Genomic DNA, 26,433 nt, shown 5'->3' with positions numbered 1-26,433 from the left:
TTTTTTTTTTTTAATTTACTCAAAGGAGCTGAAGTAAGGAAATACTTGTATCAAAGTATTTAATTTTTTTTTTTTTTTTTTTTTTTTACACAAGTATGCGTACTTTCACTCTGTCAGTACGTCGCCCCTCTTCGCAGTAATTACCCCCGCTAATCTCCTGTGTGTAGGGGAACGTAAATCGAGCGTATCCTCACCCTTGTGTAACACCGCCCCCGCGGTCAACTCCCCCGTGACGTCATCTAGATCCTCCCAATGCTGGGAGTGTGAGCGCAGGCGCCCGGTGTGTTTACGCCCGCTCGTGTTCGCTTGCAGCATTTAAGGCGAGCGGGATACACAACGCTGCATGTGCACGAAGTGGATGTAGACTCGGGGGCGGGCGTGCGCGCAGCCATGAATGAGCGCGTGCACACGTTTGGGGAGTCTTCGAGGAAAGCTGATCATGGAGCCTCTCACACGCCGCATGTGACTGCTCACCGTCCCGCGTTGTGTCACGCACTTCCCGGGATGGAATAACGTCGCGCTCGCCGCACGCACGCCGAGGTTGATTTTTTTTTGTTTGTTTTTGTTTTTATTATATTTTATTTTGTATTACGCGAATGATCAGCGGCCAACTCACATCGGTCTCCATGGTTTTCGAAAGGTGAGCGAATCATGCAAATGCCGCCCGATCAGATGCACGATGACGACGACGACGATGCTGATGATGATGATCATCATCATCACAATATCACATGTTTTGTTCGCTAATCCGGTAAATAAACGCACCCGCACTGATGGTGTCCTGCTCGTCCGTGTCTGCAGAGAGATGGACGGCATCGCCAACAGCATGCAGAAGAAGGCCGCGGAGCTGGAGCGGCTGGCCGAGGTGCTCGTCACCGGGGAGCAGCTCAGGTAGGTCGGACGCACTCGGACCTCATCTGTGCAGAAACTTCCTCTCCCTTTTTGTGTGCATTCTTTACTCCAAGTACTACTTTACTTTACACAAGTATCTGCTCTTCTACTTGAATACATCCTATGAGTACTTTTGCCACCTCTGATCATTTCTTTGGAGTTTCAACGTGCCATAGAACTATTATGCATGCAGCATAATGCATCACTAATTGCATACACTGTACATAGTAGTAACACATAATTAGACTCTATTTATTTCTTAACACATACAAACATGCAACAATTTCATCTTCATTTTAAATGTAATTAAACGTGTCCCTGTCCTTTCTTTTGCATTTTGTTCACTTACTGCAGTGTTTCCCAACTTTTATTGAGCCAAAGCGCATATTTTACATGAGAACAAACACGCAGCATGCCTCAAAACAAACATTTTACTACTGAAATAATGATGATCTTGTGTCAATTTCCTCGCAAATTTACTGACTCGTTTGGGTAATTAGGGTCTGTCTTATCTCGTAGTTGAACACAAAGCTATTATTCTTTTGTATGACAGGAAACAGGTAGCTACATAGGTTATTTTTACCTTCTGCCGTCTAGTAGAAGAGCATTTGATTGTTCTGCCTGTCACTATATGTTGCTCACATAGATAGATAGAGGAACAAAGGTTATTTGCAGTAAAAAAGTTGTGACTTTGAGACCAGTTAAGTGAATTGGGATCATTTCCCGCAGCACACGTGATGTTCTCTCATGGCACATTAACGTGTTATGGAAGAGTGGTTGGGAATCACTGCCTTCTGTACTGAATGTGAAGCGAACCGTGACCTTTAAACCATGGTAGATACTGGTCCGTGATGCTTGCCGCACTGTTCTACCCCGAGCAATTAAATATGTATGTGGTTTCACCAGCTGTCACACAAAAATGCTTTTAGTGTATTGGCCTCAACGTGCACTCCCCAACGCTTTGCTGGTCAGAATTCTAAGGATTTTGTTTGCTCTACTTACTGCAAGGGTGAACCTACTCACCTCATGATGTCATATCGGGGACAAGCAGTGTCTGGTAGTGTTGTTGACATGTGCCACCCTTTGACCCTTTCACTGTTTAGCGAGGCCCCCCATCATCATGGTGGTGTGCTCAATGAATAATGGCTCAGAGTGCAAAGCATGGCACCAATGCCTGGAATCTCTACCCCCCATTGCAATACAACTGAATTGTTTTCCCATTTGGGCTCATTTGCTGTGACACCGCTAACATTCATCGCCACGGGAGAGTAAGAGCTCGTGTCAGCACAAAATTTCCAGTGTGCTGTCACTGAGCACCAGTGTGTGTGTGTGTCTTTGTATTGTATGCAGTGTGTGTCGGTGTCCGTGGCCCAGCTGGCCATGTGACTGCAGGGGCCAGCGAGCGCCGGGTTGCGTGTTGGCCATCCAGAAGCCTCTGCTATTCTGAAATGGAAAGTGGTGTTGAAGTTGCGACTAAAAAAAAAAAAAGAGTCCCGCTTTGTGTTGTAATGACATAGTACTTCGTGCTTGTAGAATGTTTCAGGGTACTCCAAAGATGCTTAAACAAACAGCAAGAATGCGGTCTCTGGAACAGGTGTACAGTTTTGTATGGCTTGTAGTTTATTGAGGATATTTTTTGTGTCTTACTGTAAAGAACGTTGTTGCGGTGATGAAAGTGTGGAAAGGGTTTCTTTCTTTCGCACATCTACCTCAGAGTTGAGAGGTCCCACGTCTGAATCTCTGATCAGGCCTTTCTGTGTGGATTTTGTATATTTTCCCCATGTGTACAAGGGTTTCCTCCGGGTACTCCCACTGCCTTTAACATTCCAGAAAAATGCAGATTAGGTTTATGGAAACTTTAAATTCGCCCATAGGTCTGAATGTGAACGGTCGTTTGTTTATATGCGACCTGCGATTACCTGGCGACCAGCCCCGGATGTAACGGACTTCTTACCCATTGTCAGCAGGGACAGGCTACAGCTTACTCGCAAGCCAAATGAGGACAAGAGCTGTAGAAAATTAATGGCTGGATGTTCCCAAATGGATGAGGATGATTTGGGGATTTTGTGTTATATTGTATGAAAAGCAGGGGACCAAGAACAGAACCCTGGGGCACACCGTGGGAGACAGAAGGAAGTCAAGCTATTGCGGGCCTTGTAGATGGTGAGGAGATTATTGCAGTGATATAGAGTGAAGGTGACAAAGGTGTGGACTGCAACAGATGCTCCTGAAATGGTATCGCGTTGTTGTCGTAGTAGTGTAGTTGGCATGCCTGACTCACAGTCAAGAAGTGCTGTCTCCGTGGATTTCTCGATTTACTCCGGCTTCCTCCTGCATTCCAAAGACATGCATGTTAGGTTCTTGAATACTTAAAATTGCATATAGGTGTGTATGCTAGTGTGAATGGCTGTTTGTTTGTCTGTAATCTTGCATTTGCCTGGCAACTAGTCCTGGGTGTAACCTACCTTCAACCCCATGTCAGCCGGGATAGGCCGCGGGTCACCCGCGTTGCGAATGAGGACAACTGCTATAGAAATCAGATGGATGGATTGCAACTGATGAACCGCAATCCAGTGGGGTTCCACTGCACTGCAGCAAAGTGAGGGGTGGCGGAGTATATCACTGCAGCGTCCAGAGCAAAGGCAAAGGAAGAGTTCAGCAGAAAAGGGGCTCTTACACTTCAGACCTTTTCACAATGCAAATGCACAAACTTTTGTACTGTACCCGACTGAACCAAACTGTCCTGCTAACTGGAAACTGAGCTTGTGCGTCTTATCACAAAAGAAACTCACGCGGTGTAATGATTGACGGACTCCTTGGTTGACCTCCACTCCCTGTGCTTAGGCTTGCTATCGTTTTAGCTAATAGAGAACGAACACGCATTAAAAGCCAACATTTACTCATTTTGCTGTCAGTCCTGACTTTAAACACCAGACGTGATACACAGCTTGAAATGAAAGTGGAGGAGTTGATTTAGTACGCACCTTTTATTTGCTTGACTGACACCATGGATCATGATGGACATGGCTTCTCTTTCGCTGTTTATTAGCACCTCTGTACACACTAATTTCATGCCTGCCACATACAGGACCAGTGTGGAATATTATTAAAAGCGAATTAAAACTGTTCAAAATGTATTTTATTAAAAGAGGGGCACATTTGAAATGTTTTTGCATACTGTACTCAGTTATTTCCTGCTCGGTTTTCTGTTGCATGCAGTACAATATACCGTACACAGTACATTAGCTGCTACGCTTGGAGGGAGGCCTTCCTGGCATTTGTGAGTGCTCTTATGTAATGGTGTGGTCTTCAAACGGCCAATTTGCTATGCTGCAACACAAGGAGGGAGAGAGCTTTCCTTAGTGTGTGAAAGACTCTGTGGGCATACAGTGCACCAGTTCTCTGTGGAAATGGGTGGGGTCATGTTGGGCGTGGGAACACTCTGCAAATGCACTGGCATAAACACCTGGTGTGCTCTTGAATGCCACGTCGTCTCAATGCGACTTATCTGAGCTCAACTTTGTTGGAAATGTGCTCTGCGGTCTGATGAGACCACTTCTTCTGTATATGAGATTCTCATCTGAATGCGCTGACCTCACTTCATCACTCTCCGGATGATTTAGCAGCGAATTAAATGGAAAAGGGAAGATGATATCGATGATGCCATAGTGGGCGGACGTCTCCCAGTGCTGGGTTGTTTGCACGTGTAGACTCTTGGCAGGCGAGCTCGTGTATCTTGCTCTTGCTGTTCAGACTTGGACTGTGATGGTGAATTCTGCATGACGTTAGCCAGATGCACGTGGAGGGAAAGTAGGATGCTTGGCTGAGGCTGTGGTCGGCTCTCTGACAATTTCAGCAAGGGGTGACCTAGACCGGGTGAAAGCTGCCTAACCTAAGCGAACAGCCGGTGAGGCTATCATGCAGTCAACATGATTTGACTGTACACTATATAGTAAATGACTTTAAACAATCATTTCATGGAAACCGGAGATTTTCCACTGGATTCATAATAGATAAAAATGGATATGATTATAAACAACAATAGTGATGCAAAAGCTGATCTTGTCTTCCAGGTTGCGGCTCCACGAAGCAAAGGTTATTAAGGATCGACGTCATCACTTGCGAACGTACCCAAACTGCTTCGTGGGCAAAGAGCTCATTGATTGGCTGATTGAGCACAAAGAGGCTTCCGAGCGAGAGACGGCCATCAAGATCATGCAGAAGCTTCTGGACCAGAGCATCATCCACCACGGTGAGGCTTCACTGAATTCAAATTGTGCGTGCTTTTATTCTGGCAGATCAGTGACTAAATGGTTAGCATCTAGCTCAAGGTCAAAAGGTCTCGGGTTCGAATCTAGACTGCGGCCTTACTGTGTGAAGTTTCCAAGTTGCTTGCGTGGGTTTCCTCCCACATTCTGAAAACATCCATCCATCTTCTATAGCGCTTGTCCTCATTAGGGTCACAGGTGAGCTGGAGCCTCTCAACTGTGAGGCAAACATGCTAGCAACTATTACACCACTGTGCTGCCATCTCAGGAACGTCTGTTGCAATCCATGCTCTGTCACATTCAGACTATATCACTGCAGTAGCCTCCTCACCACCTACAAGGTCTTCATTAGCCCAAATTCTAGCGGTCTCCCATGGTGTCCTCCAGGGCTCTGTTCTTGAGCCCCTTCTTTTCATACACGTCTAACAAAAAAAGAAAATCACAAAAAACACCATATTCCATTTTAAGAAACTCCTTCAAACTTAGGTAGCGATTTGGTGCTTGTCCTTGCCAAGATTTAAACCCAGAACCTCAGAACTGTGAAGCAGATGTGCTAACCACTAGCTTACCGTGCTGCCCTAAAACATGCATATTAGGTGTCTTGAAGGCTAAACCATATGACCATATATCAATGGTGTGCCCTCCTCTCTCCCAAAGTCAGCTGGGATAGGCTCAGGCTCACCCGTGACCCTTCTTTCTTTCTTTCTTTCTTTCTTTCTTTCTTTCCTTTTCTTTCTTGACATTTTCTGGGAACGATCCTCGCCTCCTCTCAAATAATTCTTAATGCCGCTGAGCCAATTTGGCTCTAACTCACTCCCCTGCTCCACTTGAACAGGGTGAAGACAGAGAGACATGGAATGAACTAGTTAGATTGTACTTGCAAAAACAAGAACTCCCTAAAATATAAGACACATTGGATGCAAAAGCTAAGTATCATCCCCTGCCTTACTCTCTTTGGCTTGGGGCGGGCATTTTTCTTCACTTCAATACTGCAATGAACATGCCACGCTAACCACATTAGTCAGAAATAGTCACTAAACACGGAGAAAAACAACGTCTCTACATGTGACGGTTGATCAGGATTTGGAGACACGCTTGATTTAAATGGAAATGGATAATGGAAATACATAGAAACACACAACCATTCACATGCACATTCATGCCCACACGCAATTTAGAATTGAGAGTCTTTTATTAACCTAACATGCATTTTTTTTCTGGAATATGGAAAGAAGGCAGCAAATGGTGCGCGGCGTACTAATAGTGCATTTTGTTTTGTGGTACAAGAATGCACAGTTATACAGTATTTAGTGTTTCTCTTTTGATTGTTTTTTATTTATGGCCTAGAAGTACTGTTTTTAATACCAATATTTACTGTAATAATAAAGTTACTGCTGCATTAGTGTAGGTTAGTGATGGAGTCCGGCACAGTGTACGAATATGTCGTCGTGTGGCATCGACACGCTCGGTTACCGCTGAACTACTGACGGACTCATCTTGGAATGGAGTAATTCAAGTTCCATGTAATTATAAACATTTGGATTCACATTTTGAGGTGCTATAGGTCAGCGTTCCAGAAAGGATTGTGTTCTATCTTGAGATGTTCCACTTTATTTGCAGTCATAACAGTAACAAATTGTGTTGTATGTACTTTCCTACGAGAGATTTTCAAGTCAACTTAGAAACGTAACACGTTTGCGCATTTGCAGTGTGCGACGAGCACCGGGAGTTCAAAGACATGAAGCTGTTGTACCGCTTCCGTAAGGACGACGGTACCTTCCCACTGGACAACGAAGCCAAGGTCTTCATGAGGGGACAGAGGATCTATGAGAAGTATGGAGCTGAAACACATGCAGCACTTTTGGACTTTATCCACACACTAATACATTCTTTTCGAAATCATAATTCTTCTGATGTTGTGTTGAGCTCAATTATTTTAAAAGCTTTTCAGGCGGTGGAACATGAGGTTATTGGAAGTTCAATTCAGAGTATTTGTCCAGTCAGAGGAGGGCAGAAAAGACGAAGGGAACAGTTTTGTTTGTCTTTAGCTTTGTGGCCATGATGATGTTTGGTACACGAGTGTGTTTCCAGCTCTCCTTTTTTTCAAGGCTGCTGTATCAACTCGGTCTTCACGCGCACTCCCACTGCCTACACCTCTCTTGACACTTACTCTGCTCCAAACAAAAACCCACTTTTCCTCTGTTTCTTGACAACACACAAACAAACGCGCACACACCAGTTGCATAAGAGTCCAAGTACAGACATCTGTCGTCTCCGCCCTCAAAGCTTTATGCAACCAAGAGCAGTGCAGCCCAGGATGCGCAAACACTGACAGATGTACACAAAATTTGCTCAGATTATCGCTGCTCTCTTCATTTTTGTGGCTTGAATTTTCCTTTGGCGCATACATTTTGGCAATATTTAAAGGAGATGGATTATGCATTTTCCCCCACAGTTAAAAACAGTTCCCAGGTGTCTTAATATCATATCTGTGACATGCTTATGTATATTGCGCTCCATATACTACTGGTCCAATGGTACGTCCGGCTTTCAAGAAAAGACAAATCAATCACTGGTTGTGTTCGGGATCACTCCCTCATTCCCTACTCCTTTTATATAGTGGACTATATAGTTCGCTGATTTAGTCGAATGAAAAATGACTCATGCCTGACAGCATGACTCGGGTTCACCATTGAGTACGTAATTGCTGTCGCATAATTACAACGCACCGGATCCCAAACCCTTTCTGTAGTAAATATTGAACATATGAATAAATTACAATAACGCTGTATGGTTTTAAGCAGCGTGTATTTTACAAAATGAATAAAAGCGCAGTTCTTTACGTACATCCTTGTTGTGATGTGTTGTTTTACTTGTATGAAAGATATTGTCATGCCAAAAAGCAAACAATACCCTGCAGAAAACAAACAAACAAACAAAAAAAAACCAAAACATCGCATCATGGGATTTTGTTTTCTAGTGACAATCGTTCACAAATTTTCCAGATGCATTGTGGGTTACATTGAGGGCTCTACACTTACTACACATTGAAACAGCACTGAAAGTGGCAAAGTCACTACAGTATGTATGATCGCATTTAGTAGATAGGGAGCGACAACTTTGCAGCACTCCAGTGACCCAGCTACAGTATCTGTATACAAGCAATTCCAAAAATATCTAATAATATGTTCAAGCATGCAAAAGGCCCACAGAGATCACTCAGATCTCCTTGACCCAGTAGATGCCGTCATCGACTGGGCTATTTGTCCAAACTTAATCATGCATTGTGCATATTCAGGTCACAACTGCTTGCTTTGTTCCAGTTGGAAGAATCCCAACCCATGTTATGTACTGCACACGGTATGACGTGCATAAGACTGTAGGTGCTGTTCGCGAAACTGGTGTGCTGCTCCCGTCGCGCTAAAGCCAACTGTTGACTTAACTTTAAGCAGGCTGAATGACGACTGTGTACACAGTCAGCTTTCACGGAACATTACATCGACGATTTGTGCACGCGTGTTGGGCAGAGAGGGTCTTCGACTAAAAGTCCTACTCCATCACAATATGACAGCTCGGCAATTCAGCTGTTGACCTTACATAAAGCCTCCTTAAAAGCAACACTGCGAGCACACTGAACAACAGCGAATTGGTTTGACACACCAGCCGGGATAAGTGTTGACAATCTCCTTTAATGAACTCCTCCGAGACGACGCTGCAGACAGAAAGTACTACTCATTTCTTTTCCCAGCGCTTTATACCCTGCTCAGCTGATGTACGTGTAATTTAGTTTAATTTCATCCGTTAGGATTCCGAAAGCAGTTCTTCCCGAGCTTCTCCAGAGAGAACAAAATCAATGTGAAACATAACAGAGGCATCGACATCTGGAGGAAGCCCGCATGCAACATCATTAGCACTTCCTGCAATGTACACACTGGCCTACATGCACTTAATGAATCCCGTACAATGCGAACCTTTGGTCAACAACACCGATAAATGTGAGAGAGGAACACGACACAGTAAAAAAGGGCAACGGCGGAGGACGTCATTCATTTGTACGATCACTAACCTATGCTAACGCAGAAGTAAAGTCATCGTTACAGTATTTATATGAAAAACACTTCTAGACCATGAATGCCAGACAATCAACTGAAAAAAATGTAACTACGGCGGTAATTGAGCCACATCATTCATGCTATTTTTCTTCATGACTTTTAATAGTTAGTCTTTTTTTTTTTACTTTATTGCTTACCAAAACAGCAGCACCCACCGAAACATGTGAGAATATGTTATTGTGTGTGTGTGTCCACGTTTGTTTACTTGTGCAAGCTATGCGATCGATATGTCAGAAATAAATAACCACTGCTCCGCCGCTATTCAACAGTTTTATTTCATAACGACGAACCGCATAGATGAATTTAGATGATGTCGATACTGTCACGAATACTGTCGTCGACAGTTCCCTATTGTTTACACCTTTCAAAATAAATGCAAGTCAGCGGTGGGATGTGCGAAAGGTGACAGCTTCAGCGTGCGATGGATGAGCGTAAAACAGAAGAGAGACGTCGTGTTTTATTAGTGCATGGCTTTGACTCACGATGTACATGTTTGGACATGATTCAAAAGCGGCTCACAAGCACAAGCGTGTCTGGCGTGCTTCATTGTTTCACTGAGTTGGTGACAGTTGTTGACCGACGTGTGTTATTGTGCAAGGTCGGGACGGAGTCAGCAGTTCTGCTCCCCGCATGTGTCGGCTTGTCTCTCGTCGTTCGGAGTTTGTGGCTTATCTTTTTGTGACGGGACGATTCACTTTTCGCTCGTCACTGGTTGTCATTTCAAGAAATGTTTTGACTATTGCGATTCGCTTACGCCAGAAAATAGGAGTTAGAATTGTGCTGTTTTAGACTGCACCAAACAAATCTTGTTATTGTCAAGCATACTTATCTTTGCAAAGGCAAATTTGATCCAAGTTGCACCTAATTTTGTGGTTGGTCAGTTTAAAAATGTAAACATACAATTTTTTTGGTATACTTTTCACATGATTAGAGCTTTTGCTAAGCATTGGGTCATCTTTTGTTGTACAGTATATTTAAAGTTCATGTTATTTTACGTTATTTATATTTCTAATTCATATTTTACAATTTGCTTATTATATTTAATCACTTTTCTGTATTTAATTTATTAGTTATATGCATTAATCATGAGCTTGTTGCACAAGTAATATTATTATTATTATTATTATTATTATTATTCCCCAGGAGTTTAAAAGATTTGCGAGCTTCAAGGAATAACGTATTTAATCCTCAGTGCCTCCGGTTATTCAGATTGTAAAGTCGGGAATGTGTCTGAGTTGCTGGTTTGGAAGGTGTTCCGCATTGGCGTTTCCTACCTGGGGGGGGGGGGGGGGGGGGGAATCACAATATAAGACTTGTTCTTTAATTACTGACTATTTATGTATGTGAATCTCCTCACAGAAAAAAAAAAAAAAAGAATACCGGTACCCTTTTTTGACCTATTGAGAATTATTATTAGGGTTGTGGATTTTTTGTGTCACTGGTTTAGTGCAGTGCCAATTGATGCGTTTGCTGTATGCCGATTGTGCAGGTTGATGAACACCGAGAACAGCATAATACAGAGCCGGGAAGAGGAAGGCGGGAACTTTGAGCGGACGGTGGTGGCCTCCGAGTTCATTGATTGGCTCCTCCAGGAAGGGGAGATGGCGACCCGGGAGGAGGCGGAGCAACTGGGGCGCCGCCTCCTCGAACACGGCATCATCCAGCACGGTGAGGCCTCTACTTTGCGTTACAAAATGTATTCGTTACTTTGAAACTTTATTGATAGCCTTGAGTTAAATCACTCTCTTTTTCTTTTCATTTGTTTAGGCATCATTTTCTTTTTACTTTAAATGGGTGTGCACCCTGAAACTTTCGCTTTTATGACAACATTCAATCTTTCAGGGTTTATCAGCATAGTACCTTCATTCTGGTTTCACACGAGAATGAAACTCACTGGAGTGCAGACCCGTGTCAAGACAAGGAAACAATCCCATTTGAAATTCGATTCAATTAGATGAAATGGTACACTTTCACAGATGTTTAATTTGTATTTACTATTAGAAAAACAAACAAACTTGCATCATAAGTTAAAATGCACGCGTGGGTGAAAATATGTAAGTGGTCCAACAGACGTATATTTCTAAAATGTATGACGGTGGGATAGTGCTTCACAATTCTGAGGTTCGGGGTTTTAATCTCGGCATTGGTCTTCCTGTTTAGAGTATGCGTGTCCTCCCCGTGTTTGTGCGTGTTTTCTCTGAGTACAAGTGTGAGTGTTTATCTCTATTTCCCCTGTGGTTGGCCAGTGACCGCCCTGGGGTGTCCTTGCCCGGTCAGCTGTGATGGGCTCCAGCTCGCCCGCGACCCGAACAGCACGGCGGGAAATGAGTGCAATTGCCCCAGATAAAAGTGACGCCAACCTTCATTTAATATTTTGTTGCGCGAGCTTTTGATTTCGCTAATCCTGCGAACAGATATTGCAGCCCGCTCCTTGCGCACAAACTGCTGATTAGGAGATCAAAATGGGAGCAGAACCTAAAAAGTAAAGTTAATAGCAACTAAAAAGGAGCTTCCAGATGAATGTTGCCACGGATGAGTACAGTACTATTAAATGTATGCACAGCATTTTGTGGCCCAGAGCAACAACTGCAAGAAATCCTGAATGGCTTCCCGCGACATTTAAATTCAATTTAATGACGATGTCGTGCATGAGTCAATGAGAATAAAATGAGGAGCAGTCGCATGGCTGCATTGTTTATATTTGCCCTTCCACAACTTACTGTTACGGTAAATGGGAACATTGCCTCCTCAACATAGAATGATTGTCGTCAAGTCTTTTCTATGTGAGTATTTTACAAAGCGGATGAAGAGCGAGCAGACAAAGAACTCTTTCTCTGTGTGCGCTTCCCTGTAACGGAGGCAAGCATCTCCACGGCCTTGGAACGTGTTGTTACATCACGTGCGTGCGCGCGCACACACACACACACACACACACACACACTGCAGCACTGTGTGTCATGACTCTTGGTCATACTTACAGTATAATAACGACACCAGCTTTTTGGATATTTCGACTGCGTTCTTTGCGTTTTATTATTCCTACAGAGGTGACACGGCAAGTAGGTTGAGGACTAGTGTGCCAAAAGTCGCCAGGGCGACGTGTGTGCGTATCCCTTGAAGGAGGACGTAAACGCGACGAGGGAGATCAGCGTTTCGTATGACAACGCACAAAGCCGCATGAGAGAGCGCTCGGCTCGCTTTCGTGGGCAATGAAAAGGTTTGCCCAAGTGTGTGAACTCACCTCTCGTTAAGTTACAATTTCACTGCGCGGATGAGTCTCGGGACACATTTTGGACATCGTTGTGGGAACAGTTTGAGGAAACCTCTTTTTCTGTTCCAGTGCACAAAGCAAAGCCACAAAGTCATGCTTGGGTGAGTTTGATGTGAAAGCACCAAAACACTTTTGTGATACGCTAGCACAGAAATGATGAGCGAGGATTCCCAGAGTGCCGTTTCATATTTTGCCGTCTCAGACAATTATGCTCTTTAGTCCCACATCATCTGACTTGAATCCAATTCAGAAAGCCTTTTGATTTATAATCCACGTTCCTAAAATTGTGCTGTGGCTTTCTTTAACCAGTCACAAACAAACATCACTTTGTGGACGGGCCCCTCCTCTTCCAGTTCAGGATGAACTTTCGGCGAAGGCGGCGGTTAATGGAGCTGCTCCACGAGCGGGGTCGCGGCATCCCCGAGAGCCACGACAGCCCCTTCTGTCTCCGCAAGCAGAACTCGGACGGGGGCAACACCAGCTTCCTCTCAGGTAGTCTGCGCCTCGCCGCACACACACACACACACACACAGAGCTGTTTCAACTATTTTGCCTCATTCTTGTTGCTAAACTAACCAACCATATAATAAATGAATAGCTCTTTGTATGAACCACTACAAACTACTACCACAATAATGAACATATTGTTTGTCCCTTACAAACATCCAAAATGTCTACACGTTCCACGGCGAGTATTACCACGAAGGACAATAAGACGGCTGCAACGTGATCAGACGTAATTCACTGGTGCTTCCAAGTCCGATCGCATTTCTGCGCGCGCCTTGAACTCCGATTTGGTGGACCTTCGAAACAAATGCTCCTATTGACATATAACTATAACTATTTAGAATGGTTTGTCATGAGACCGAACGATCATAAAACCAATATTTCAAATAATATTGAATACATACCAAAAATCACAGTGGGGTGCCTAGCTTGGGTGTAAAAGTGACAGTTCGGTTTACATTCAGTACACTGAGGGGGGGGGGAAATGCCTGTGATTTTGTGAAATGCAAGATTTAGTGATGTTTAGAATAAATTTAAAAACTACGACATGAGAGCAGTAAATTCTCCAATAAATGAGAAATAAAGATTGTGTGCAATAAAATAAGAAGTAAATATTTAATAATCTACTGTATAAGCGCTTAAATATTTTCATTTTAGGAAAGTGAAACATCAATAGTAACAATTTGCAACAGTAACACTTTAATCTGTCTGAATTATTACGCTTTCAAAACACAAATTGTTTTTGTTTATTTACTGCTGCACTGCTGTTCGCGCTTGAGTGAGTTACCAAGTTTGGCATCCTGTCAAAAGCAATTCGCGAGCCAGAGACCGAGCAGCGCTGTGTTTGTTTACGGAGTAGACGCGAGGCAGTTACACTTCCTGACCTAATATGTTCCGTGTGGGAACTTGGTACGTCTCAGTCCTGTAGCGAAAATTAGGAATCGGAAAACATGTACCATTGCACCCTGATAATCAGCCTATTGTATTATATAAATGCCGCTACATTTGTCGGATCATCATATATGTAGTTTCGGACAGAAGTCCAGCAACAAAAGTGGCAAACCGTCGCAGGCCGCATATAATGCCCGCAATCTCAATAAAATAAAAATAAGAAATGTGAAAACCAGTAACAGCGCTATCATCATGGCATTGAAAAACAAATTGGGGGAGGAGGGAGCACTTGGACACCAGATTCTGATTATTATGTGAGCTCGCTTACTTTGGTGTAACTTGGGGTAAATATTCTATCTTTGTTCAACTTCCAATGTTTTTGACATAAGCCATTGAAAGCAATCCAGGAGGGTGATACCTGCTGAGCGAGGTGGCCAGGAAATGGCCAGTTTCATTAGAAATGCAGTTCGCGTCGTGCAGCATTTTGGAACTGTTTCCCTGCGTGATCTCCCGTTTTGTGCGCGCGCGATTCCAACAGTGAGTCCCACCAAAGAGATAAAGATGGCGGTCGGCGTCCGCCGCAGCAGCATGAGCAGCAGCTGCGGCAGCAGCGGTTACTACAGCAGCAGTCCCACGCTCAGCAGCAGCCCGCCGGTCCTGTGCAACCCCAAATCTGGTGAGCGTCACCAAACAGCCGCGGTGGCCGCCGCCTGACGTGCCACTCGTCTGTCACTTGTGCTCTCTCCAGTTAGTTTCACTTATTTCATCAAAAGGGTACTGAAGACAGTTTGTTCCAGTTATGCAATGTGAATCACGTGGAGATAGCGTATGACCAGAAATGTGCGTGTGTGCGTGCGTGTGTGTGTTTGAGGTGTCTTTGATTGCCCCTCGAAAGGCACAAAGCCTCAGCTACAACAAGAAGACAACAAAAAAAACAGACAACACTCGAAGAATTTCCTTCTCCTTGCTCGTTACATTGGCGCACAATTTAGAAAAAGTGTAAAATGGGCCGTAATACATAGATAGTTAAGCTGATGAGAGCCAATCCAAGTGAGAACGTGAGTTCAACCTTCCGGTGTGAGCCAGTTCACTTGTGCAACCTTGTCAGAGTTGTTCTTTCCTTACAGCGTCAAAGCAGATTGTAAAAGGCAGAATATTTGGTAAAGGCTCTTGTTTTGCATCTCATTAGCATTATATACTAAATCCATGCTGTATTTGAAGTGGACGTCTTGAGAATAAAATGTTAATAATACTTAGCATTCCCGAGTGAAGTCGATGGCTGCATGTGTGTGCACATGCAACATATATATATATATATATATTTTTTTTTTTGACATATAAAGAATTTAAGATATTTTAAATTAGTAAAAAGTTCAGGGGTGAGCAAACTTTTGTGCCCAAGGGCCACATTTAACTTTTAAAACAGGCAAAGGTCCAGGCCAGGCCAGGTCCTTTGTGGATGAGGTTAAAAAAAAAAAGATTAAGGTAATCATAAAATCATAATGAATTTTTGGATATTATTAACGGTCCTACGTGTTTACATTTTTTTTTTTTTCATTTTAATGTCGACCTAAAAAAAATGAAACTATCAATTATACAAATAAGTTAACCACTGTGAAATATAAAAACAACTTTGGCCCCTTATGGGCCTCTAAGGCTTTTTGGGGGGCTTTTTTTTTTTCTGGCTCATTGTTCTGTGTGTATGGTACTGATGCGAGTTGGCGGGGTTGAAGTTGCCCCGCAAATCGTCCGTCTTCCAAGGTAGAATTCGAGCCACCCGAGCGTAAGCGGAGTTTGAAATTTAACAGCCGAGAGACGGCCTGCCGTTGCCCCTTTTTTTGATTTGGAAACAATTGTCAGTCTGAAAGGGGGATGCGATGGAAACCCCTGGCCTCAGCGTTAACGCCTCTGCTGCGGCAATTTACCGGGAAGCCGGTGAGAAAGCGAGGGATCGCGTGGTCATGCCGGACAAATATATTGGGACACCCTTGAAGTCGGCCTTGAATGATCGTCTGCTTACACCTGGCGTACTTTCCGGTGTCTGTTCTTCTTCTTCTCACGTTCTTCTCCCCGGAACACCCCGGTTGAGGAAACTTCAACTTTTTGTTAGATGAAATATCAATTTAAAGTACACGAGTTATGCACACCGGCTGCTTCACAAAGTGTTAGCAGCTGTTCATGCTGTGTCCGACCTAGTTTGTATCCACTAAAGGGACTTTTTATAGCCTCTTTTTATTGTGTTTGCTGTTTAGGGAACATGTTTGAAGTTGTTGCGTTGTTGTGAAAGGGGAAGGGAAACACGTGCCTCGCGCAACATGTGCATGTGCACACACACACACACACACACACAACCACACCCACGCTCATATTTTTAGGAAATGCGCAGTGTAAGTGTCTGTGTGTGTTTGTATATTTATATAACATATCCCAGCCCCAGGCATTAATCAGTTAATAACATGTTCTGTGTTTGGGCAGTTCTGAAGAGACACGTGAGTCCAGAGGAGCTCCAGACTCCAGGAGGACCTTTCCTAAAGAAGACATTCACTGTAGGACACACACACACACACACACACACACACACACACACAGACACAAAGGCTACTTGAACAGGATGCTGTCACACATTGAAGCACTGTTGCGAATCCACCCGGGTCCCTCAGGGAAATCGCAAATTGACGTCACGCAGCACGCACACGTACGTTGACAAAATCCTGTACATTTTGTGACACCTTTGATGTGGCCTTCCGCAGATCGTGGGCGACGCTGTGGGCTGGGGCTTCGTGGTGCGAGGTAGCAAACCCTGTCACATCCAGGCGGTGGACCCCGGGGGACCTGCAGCCGCTGCTGGCATGAAGGTAACGACATGTGCATGCGCGCAAAGATGGGAGGCACGGCGACATTGGAGCAAAAATAAAAAACACGCATGTTATTGATCTATATGGCAGCGTTTGATAATCAGAGCAGAAAAACAAAAGAGATGTGCTGAAATGAGTGAAAGAAAACTGGGGGGAGGGTGACTCAGCCCAGCTGCCATCGCAGCTGGCGCAAAATTGTGTAAGCAGAGTGGCAGCAAGGAATGCCGGGAATGCACGGCACAGCGACTGCGCCGTGAATCGGACGTGAGGCAGGAGGGGAACAACTCGCAGCAGGCCGGCAGAGGAGAACACTAACTAGCATATGACTTAGGTTAACCTGTTACACGTCATAACACTTAATAAACCATGTGAGACAACGGGCGATTAAATGATGAGCTCCTGCTAAATTTGTCATCATGAATTCAAAATCTAACTTGATAAAAATAATCACATTTATATTGCTCCGAAAAAGAGGAAGTGGGCAGTGGGAATAACCGCTTCTGCTTTAACGGTCGGCCATATTTGGTCACACTGGAAATGTGTGTCAGGGTTCACAGGCGCTGATAAGGCGCATTATTATTATTATTAGTCTCATCATCATCATAATGTAAGATTAACTGGCCTAAAATGCAAACCATTTGACTGTGAATGGAAATAAGTTTTATGCGGAGAATAAAAGTCGCGTAGTTATTCCTAACACATGAACATTTTCACACTCAAATGTCACTCAGTCAAAAAGAAAAGAAGTGTCAGATGCGTGTGTGTGTGAGTCAATAATGGACATCAAGTCACAAATTGCTAATTATAATATTCACAGAAAATGCATGTCGCGAAAAGGCACATGATGTAAAAGTGGCTTTTTAACTACCTGCATCCAAAAGGTTGGATCATGTGACATTTGTGTTAGGCGATGTGTTTGGTGCATGCGCCACACGCATGGATCCGCAAACTAATTAACAAGTGTGCAATTCGTCAGTTGGTGATGAAGTGCTGCCCTCGCGAGTGAAAATACAATCGATACTTTTACTCTCCTAATGGGGGCACTCGTTTTTCTTCACATTAGTCATTTTAATCACATCGTGGATATTGATTTTTATTTATTTTACAGAGTAGAATCTGTCGAGGGGATAGTCGAGATCGGCTCTGCTGCATTTTTTTTGTTTCTTACCACACAGAGAACTTGATCATACACATGTAAGCATGCGAGGACGGACGACCTCTTTATCTTTGCACGGCTTTCAAATGGAAGTGACCTGTTATCGACTAGCCAGTGTAGATAAGTCAAGTATTTGGAGAATGGCAAACAAGTTTAATCTGGAAGAATCCACATAACTCACTTGATAGCAAAACAGCAAAACAAATGCACTCTTGTGCGACTGCCCAAATTCACCTCACATGTCACCACCTCGTGCTGAATCGGGAACAATCCACAGAGCAGACGTTCATCAGGGGCGTGTAAGGGAGCCGAAAAGCGATGATGATTCTGAGACCTCTGGACTGACAGGGTTGCCTAGAATTGTATTTTATTTTTTCTTCATTTGTGGCATTGAAGTGTTGGGCCCTAAACTGTTTTTTTTTCCGGGGGCACCGAATCCCCCGGTCGTAGCTTTTGCACGCAATTTACTCATCCTCACATCTGAAGGTGAAGCCTCTTGCTGCATCCATCTTGCAGCACTCATCCGCGAGCCTATCCTCACCTTGTACTTTGGGCTTGCTTTTGAATAAATGCTGATTTTTGTTTTTGTTTTGTTTGTTTTGAAATGTTTTTTCGAGTTAAGAATGTGCTTGTTGTTTGTTTATGAGGAGTTGCCTTGCTCTTCCCCCTGTCCCACCTCGCATGACTCATTTTATTGATGGATAATTAGTTAGCGGTATCATAATCCTCCACGTTGCAAGGTGTCGACACGCACCGCCGTCCACGTAAGAGGCCGAAGGGTGAACGTGAACACATGCACACGGTCGCTCTGACCTCAGAGAGCAGGTACCACATATAATACTATCTATTATACATAGTATCTGTTCTACTATGGATATTACTTGCTGTACTATATACAGTATACTAAACAATAGCACATCAAAGACTATGTCACTCCTCAGTGCGACGGCAGTATACTTTGTTGTACCGTGGGGCCTTTCAGTTTTCATGAACTCCCCAGCAGGTCGTACTACAGTTTATGGAAAAAATATGACGCAACTTGTCCTGCGATTGGCTGAAACCATTCCCGGATGTACCCCACCTCTCGCCCAAAGTCAGCTGGGACAGGCCTGCAGCACGGCCGCAACTGGAATTGACGAGAAGCGGACAATATAGAAAATGGAGGGATATAATGCAACAGGTTATTGTGTATTATAAGCAAAAAACATTTTTTTTTTTTTTTTTTTTTGTGAGCCGCATATGGCCTACATGCAGTAAGTTCCCCATCAGGTTCACATTTGCATATTTGTTTATTCTGGCTACTAATATACATCAACTGCTGTACTATGTACACAAAAGGAACAAAAACATTTCAATAATAAAAATAAGTGTTTTACATACTTGTCCCACCAGACAAATGGCACCCAATGCTACTATGTGTATTCAGTTTTTTTTGACAAAGCTTTTTTTGTGTGGCCCATTTATAAACTAATTTCCTCTTCCTTCCCCGCTTCCTCTGCTGGAAAAGGTGTGTTTATTGTTTGCTCACCCCTTTTCAGAAGTTGTCTTTATGAGTGAGTGTTTGCTGGCTGCTAAGTTACTGCAAACATCGGCACTTATACATGTGTTTGTATTTTTAATCTTCATTAGGAGCTGGAGCGGTGAGAATGAGTGACATAGAGGTTCCTGTATGTTAGCAAATGTTTACCCTCCAAAGATCTCTAATGTTGCACTCTTCACAAACTATCTGGTTAACAATCTTGGGGATCTTTTATATGTCGAGCAACGAATACTACATTTTAGCCAACTAAACGGACATCGCAATGAAAGCGTTCCGATTCCTGAAACATATCTTCATCGCTCATCATGTGTCCATGATTCGTTCTGCACATTTTCTTCGTCCTTCCTCTGAGAGACTTCTATCTCTGACCCCCCTCCCCCCCACGCCCGGCCGCTGGCACCCGGCCAAGAGTAACAAGCCCACAGCCGCGAAAGGAGGCCAAGAAAATGTAAGAAGGGGAGTGGGGGGGGCGGGGTTGTTAAGAGAAGTTGAAAAGGAATCTTGAACAGAGGAATGAAAACAGATAAGATAAGAATCTGTTCAGGTGTGTTTGTGTAAGGTGAAGAAAAGTATTTTGGGCCCTTTATGGCTCCAAGAGCTTTGGAGCGACAACATAGGATTAACTGACAAGTTTGTTTCATAGTCGTCACTGTTTTGCGCTTGCTATAACCTTTCCTGAAACCACAGGAAGATCATTAAACAGCATTCTGTAGCACATCTTTAACCGGCAATTTAGAGTCTTCAATCAACATAGCACGCATGCTTTTGGGATGTGGGAGGAAGCCGGAGTGCCCGGAGAAAACCCACGCAGGCACGGGGAGAACATTCAAACTCCACACAGCGGCGGGGCCGGGGATTGAACCCCGGTCCTCAGAACTGCGAGGCAGACGCTCTAACCGGTCGTACACCGTGCCGCCGCCGCCGTGAATTGTTTCTAAAAATCCATCTTTGAAACCGCTATTTATGTGTACTGTGGTATGAAACCCTAAACACTTTACCTAGTACCTTTCGTCATTCATTGATACCATCTGTTGTTGGTGGCGTAAAGACAATATTTTAACAGCAACTGTCAAGCAAGTGGAACAGTAAAAAAAAATAAAAACTATTTTCTAATTATAATAAATGAATAACAGCACTATGGTAAAACTGAAATAAAGTAAAAACTACTCGTGTTTGATGACACGATATAGACGGGCGAGAAGCTTGCTGAAGGCGAGTCGACGTCATGCGTCACACATTCTTAATTGTCATACAGGTGTAAAAAGAAGTTAACTCCGCTAGTGTAAACAAAAACAGATTCATGATATTCTTCATGTCGCTTTAGCCATATTGCACTGAGCATCCAGAACATAGCCAGTCACGGTTCTATGGTCATCGTCACGCTTTTCCTCTTTGCCATTACTGGTGCCTTTCTCAAGCGGCGTCACAAAAACACAACAACAACAAAACACGAAAAAAGGAACACACACTCGATGATGTCATAGTTTTCCGTAACATTTTGGTTGAACTTCAAGTGCAATCGGCTATCAACTGTACTCAAACGCTTTTGGGAGCTCACATTATGGGCTAGCTTATCGTCTTTGAGGCCAAAAAGAAAAAGAAAAAGACTGCTCCAGTTTACCCAGCTGTCCATCCGATCATCTGCGTTCACGTTGCCACAATGCCACATCTCGCACGTGCACACGTTCATGTGGGAGGAGGGTCACAGCATTTAACGCACACGCGGCGACATTTAAAAGGAGGTTCTGAGGCTCTGCTCTTGAAATATGAATGAAGTATTTACTGTAGCGACACAGTCTAATGTGTATGCTCGCCTTTTGCAAGCTTGATGAAAATGAATTGCTGGCAACAACTCAAAGGAATCTCCCCGACATCCTCAACTTTCCCAAGACGACACACCAGATGGTTTATGTTTCGCGAAAAATGTTTCTTTCTCGAATCCGTCTGGAAAACAGCCAACAGAAACTGTTTGGGAAAGGTCATGCACTTTCCCAAAAAGTGATTGGAAGAATGTTCACTCTGTCACGCGCAGCACATGAACAAGTAGGCGGGCACCACAACTCCAACAAAATCCAATTGGACAGCTGCTTTCGCATTAAGGGTGACACGGTGGAATAGTGGTTAGCACATCTGCCTCACAGGTCTCGACTGCAGCCTTCCAGTTTGCATGTTCTCCCCATGCTGATGAATCATTCCTAACACTATTCATTTGTTTTTAATCAATCTATTATTTTATACCTCTGTTTTAAGATATGCGTTAGTATTGCTATATTTGAGTGCATGAGTTACAATAAAACACATTGTTGTGTACAAAGTTTGTCCCTTCAATAATGCAGGCATGCAATTGTTTCCTGTGTCTTCATTAAAAGTTATCAAACAAGAAAATAAGTATATAACACTCTGGGCTGCTCTGCGTGTGTTGTTTTATGGGTTATGATTTATTTTAATATCGGTGCTAATCCTATTAGCATGTCTAACACTTTGTCCCTCTCTTGGTCACTTATTAATATCACACTGCGTATCAATACACCAAAGTTGCGCAGGACCGTGCGATCTGACTATTGCGCACACATACATTGCGATGACGATGCTCAAACGATATATTGTGCAGCCCTATCACTACATTTTGGAAATGAAATGGGAAAATGTTTTTTTTTTTTTTTCTTCCCCCCCTCCCCACTGACGTAAATATTGATATTTGATCTCCCTTTTGTCTTCAGGTTTGCCAGTTTGTGGTGTCAGTAAACGGACTGAACGTCCTCGCTCAGGACTACAGAACGGTCAGCAACCTGATCCTTACCGGACCCAGGACAATTGTCATGGAAGTCATGGCGGAGATGTGATCGATGACTCTTTGAGCCCAATCGGAGATGTGCAGCAGGAACATCTGCCGGAGGTGCAGTGAAAACCAGGCGGATGGAGAAACAGGATGAACGCTACGCCTGCTGTCTTCTTCCTGTTGCTTGCATCTCCAAGCACGCGCACGAAAGTGAGAAACGGTGCAGCCTTCGGGGTTTCTTCTGCTCTACTTTTCAAACGCGTACATGCATGCGGAGGAAGGACAATCCCAAATTTCAAGGTGACAATTTGGAAATGAATGAGTGCCAAGTAGTATCTACAAGACATCAATTACCGCATCCAGAGACCTTTGCCCTAGTTTGTTTCTAATTAGTCAGAGGGCCCAATGCTGCCCCCTGAATAATATGAACTGACATTTTTAGATGAAACCTATATAAAAATAGGTAAAGTAAATATCTGAAGTTGAGTCAAAGACACTATGCCTTTACTCAAAGCGAGGGTTGATAACATTTATTCAGGCTGATGTCGGATCAGTACCACAACAATAAAGGGAGAGAGATTCCTGAGGCGACAACTAAAATCAGTTTGTAGAGAGATGCGGCATGAAAGGCACTAAATATCCCTAATGGATACTGTTAGCTAAGAAATCGTTTTTAGAAGCACACTGGGTAATAATACCTTTTTCAAAAATGGAAAATATCTTTATGGCCTTATAGTAGCAGTTTGTGAACGCAACATGCCATCAAAATTGTGACAATCATGGCGCACATCAAACAATAAATGTAGAGATTAAGTTGAATTTTGAAATGTTATAATCGTAGATCAAGGTAATACAAATTATGCAAGACGCAAATGAATTAGCAGCTCAAACATTCATTCATTCATTCATCTTCCAATTTCATGTCATTTGCTTCTTTAAAATCGCTCATTTTAAATGTTAGGTGGAGAAATAGCTGCGGCAGTTTATTCTTGGAGGTCATCGGGTGGATTTTTAACGATTTATCCTGACCGTCTTTCATGACCCTGCTCAGTGGAGGTTAGTCAGGATAAATGCACAACTGAGTGTCTCGGCAATTAAAGAGAATTACTATTTGAGCACTTAAAACTCCCCCCTCCCCCCCATGAAGCACTTATGAGACCCATGCTTTTTGTTACACTATTGCTGCAACATTTATACGTTCACAATGCAGTACGATGGCCGTAAAAATATATTCGCCGCCTTTAAATTCTACAAAAAACAAAGCCAAACATTGTAACATGGCAATTGAGCCATTGTATCTAGAGACTAATACATACTGTATATTCTTATATAAAACTAGATGTAACCAGTATAAAGGAATTAATTCAATATGATTTTGCTGGTGGCGTATGTCATGTATAAAGATAAACTCCCATTATGTTTTCCTGTGCAGACATACAGTAGCAACACACACACACACACACACACCGTCCACAACGTTAGATATTAACTCAGATAACGCACCCAACCGTTTTCATATTACTGCATCAAATATGAGAAAAAACTTCAATGCAGTTTTACACTATACTGCAGACTACAACCACAGTAATAAGCATATTGTTAAATTTGCAATTGAAAAGCTTTTTGAATCTCGTGTAGTGAAGTGATAATAATAATTAATCGGAAGCGAGCGATACACTTTGCCAGCCTTGCCGGGATATATTGTAGTATCAACTGTCGTATCACATTATCATTACCTCTCTGACCGTGTCAAAAAAAAAAAAAAAAAGTGAGTGAACGTTCAACCCTACAGGGTTACATCAAATATAATACGTCAAATATGTCGAGTCAAGCTACTGGACGAGACGAGAGGCCACTAAATGTTTGTTGTGAGCGGTGACCTTTGTGTGACCTTCTTGTGCGGCCTCATTGGTGCCATCTCCACTCCTAAGGCAATTGCAGAAAAATCGAAGAACTGCTGTCAGCAATTGCGTCATTATTTCTTAACCAAAGACAACTGCTGTTCATCCCCAATTTTATTTTATTTTATTTATGTATTTTTTTAATAAAGTTTTATCAGGCTATATTAAGGAGTCTAAATACAATGACGTTTTTTTCAATTGAGCTATCATTTGGGTCCTTTGTTTATTTTTCTGCTTATTATTATTGAATTTTTTTTCTGGAATGGAAATGCACATGATTCAAATTAGCATATGTCCAACAAGGCTATCACCGTCGTCATTTATTGATGCTGAATGGACAATGGACTCATTTGCCTTAATTGCTTCGTGCGACTCCTCACGTTGCCGTGTTGCGTACAAAAGGTCACCTGGCTGCGATGTGCTTCATTTGAAAGGACAATCAGGGTTTTACACACACACACTGCAATAGTGGCTACACATGCAGGGCTGATGGGCGAATGAATGTATTTCTCCTACAACAAACTGTTGACATAATCGTATTTCATCCATAAAAGGGACTGTGATATGTTCAGCAGTTACTTTCTGCTTGTTAGCTACAGCTAATACAAATATTTGACTGTGTCAGATGTTGATTAAGTGTTAAATAAACGCATTCTGTTACTGTGCGAGTTGTTTGCTCCTCGATACCTTTGGGCTTTTAGTGTCTCTGGCATCCTAATATTGCTTCTTTTACATTTGATCTCTTCTTGGAGAGGTAAGGTACAGTACAAATGTATATGATATGAATTATTACATTTTATTGAAACCGACATTGTGGATTTCTTCATTTTAAGGGCTCAGAATTAGGGTAGCGCTAGACTTCCTGATGATGCAAATGTCAGGAAATGTAGTAATAATAAAAGGAAATATATTCTCCCTGGGGAAAAAAAAAAAGTACTTTTATTTTTTTTTTTTTTAAGTGTAGTGTGCCCCTTTGCACATTCTGGAAACACGTAATACTTTTTAATTGATTTGATTTATTAACAAAAATGATTCGTTAAGCAAAATAAAGATACTGTACCCGTTGAGTAGTTGTGACAGACCACAACATTAGGTACAGCTGCACAAACCAATGTATCAAAATTGGCCTTTACAATGCCAATAACGCATTTTCAAAGACAATAATGTTTGGATTATGTTCACTCTTCCGACCGAAATTAATGTAACAATAACGATCATTGATTTCTTAGTGGTTGCAGTGGCGTCTCCATATAATATTGTGTCTTAGCTACATTGATATGTCATACAAGTGTACGCAATATTGTGACCAATCATTATTTGTATGGAATATTGAAGTAAAAATCGGGATCTTGGAATCTGAGCGTGAGACTCAGACTCACAATACAGTATTTCACCTTTAACTCCGTGAGTTCTATTAATGTATATTTGATGAACATCATGAAGTGTGCCACATCCGGAAATGAGTCATGTACGTAAATAAAATAAGGAAAGCGTCCCAAACGCCATTAAAATGCACCAATTTGAAGCGGTGAAACACAGTAGCACCACGCTACCAGCAGGTGGCAGTGTTGTTCAAGGAACTACGAGATATTTTCCACAATGAGAGAAAACCGACCGGCACTCACTGATCTTGTGAATGGTTGTCTGTGTGTGTCTGTCAGCACGAGGTGTGCCCGGTGATTGACTGACAACCAGTCGACGTTAGTTGGGAGAGTCCAGCTCCCCGCGAACCTCGACGGAACGCACGCCAGAGAAAATGATCCACGAAGAGTTTAGTTCTAAGTAAGGATTCAAGAAAAGCAAATGAGTGCAAAGCCATTTTGGAATCCGGTCAGTTTCAAAACTATAAAGTGCCCTAAATCCTTTATCTGCATTGTATACAGTATGTTTACATGTTTATAATAAGGACTCAGGTCCAACTCTTGATGAATTGATTTCAAGAAGGATACTTTTGAGGTCGGAATTCCTGTCAAAAACATGCATGTTAGGTTCATCGAAGACGCTAACTTGTCCGTGGTTGTTTGGTCTATATGCGCCCCGCGATTGGTTGGTGACCTTTGACCAGTCCAGGGTTTAAAGCTGGGATAGGCCTCAACTCATCTGACCTTAACGAAGACAAACTCTTAAAAAAATAAAATTAAAAACAAAACAAAACATGGATGACAATGTAGTAAGTACCCATCTTTCACTGTACGACCAAGAAGTGATTGGAGGGCGTTGATTGACTGGATGCCTCCGAGTTGTGATTACAGTGTGGGGCTT

General features: G+C 42.9%; 1 protein-coding gene across 2 annotated transcripts; it reads left to right on the top strand.

Annotated features, from left to right (window-relative positions):
- Nucleotides 1-265: 265 nt before the first annotated feature.
- On the top strand, nucleotides 266-24,830 carry deptor (DEP domain containing MTOR-interacting protein). 2 transcript variants are annotated; one of them, XM_061675164.1, is made up of 10 exons: nucleotides 266-640; nucleotides 802-891; nucleotides 4,965-5,143; nucleotides 6,869-6,992; nucleotides 10,761-10,939; nucleotides 12,852-13,034; nucleotides 14,479-14,616; nucleotides 16,416-16,486; nucleotides 16,691-16,795; nucleotides 22,212-24,830. In XM_061675164.1, the coding sequence occupies exons 1-10, from the start codon at nucleotides 597-599 to the stop codon at nucleotides 22,332-22,334; spliced, it is 1,236 nt and encodes a 411-aa protein (XP_061531148.1). In that variant the 5' UTR covers nucleotides 266-596; the 3' UTR covers nucleotides 22,335-24,830. The 2 variants fall into 2 exon arrangements, with proteins under 2 accessions (XP_061531148.1, XP_061531149.1); XM_061675165.1 differs by lacking the exon at nucleotides 14,479-14,616.
- Nucleotides 24,831-26,433: the final 1,603 nt, after the last annotated feature.

The sequence above is a fragment of the Phycodurus eques genome, chromosome 4 (assembly GCF_024500275.1).
Source record: "Phycodurus eques isolate BA_2022a chromosome 4, UOR_Pequ_1.1, whole genome shotgun sequence".
Classification (NCBI taxonomy): Eukaryota; Metazoa; Chordata; class Actinopteri; order Syngnathiformes; family Syngnathidae; genus Phycodurus; species Phycodurus eques.
The sequence above is the reverse complement of the archived record's forward strand: the minus strand, read 5'-3'. Positions and strand labels throughout refer to the sequence as shown.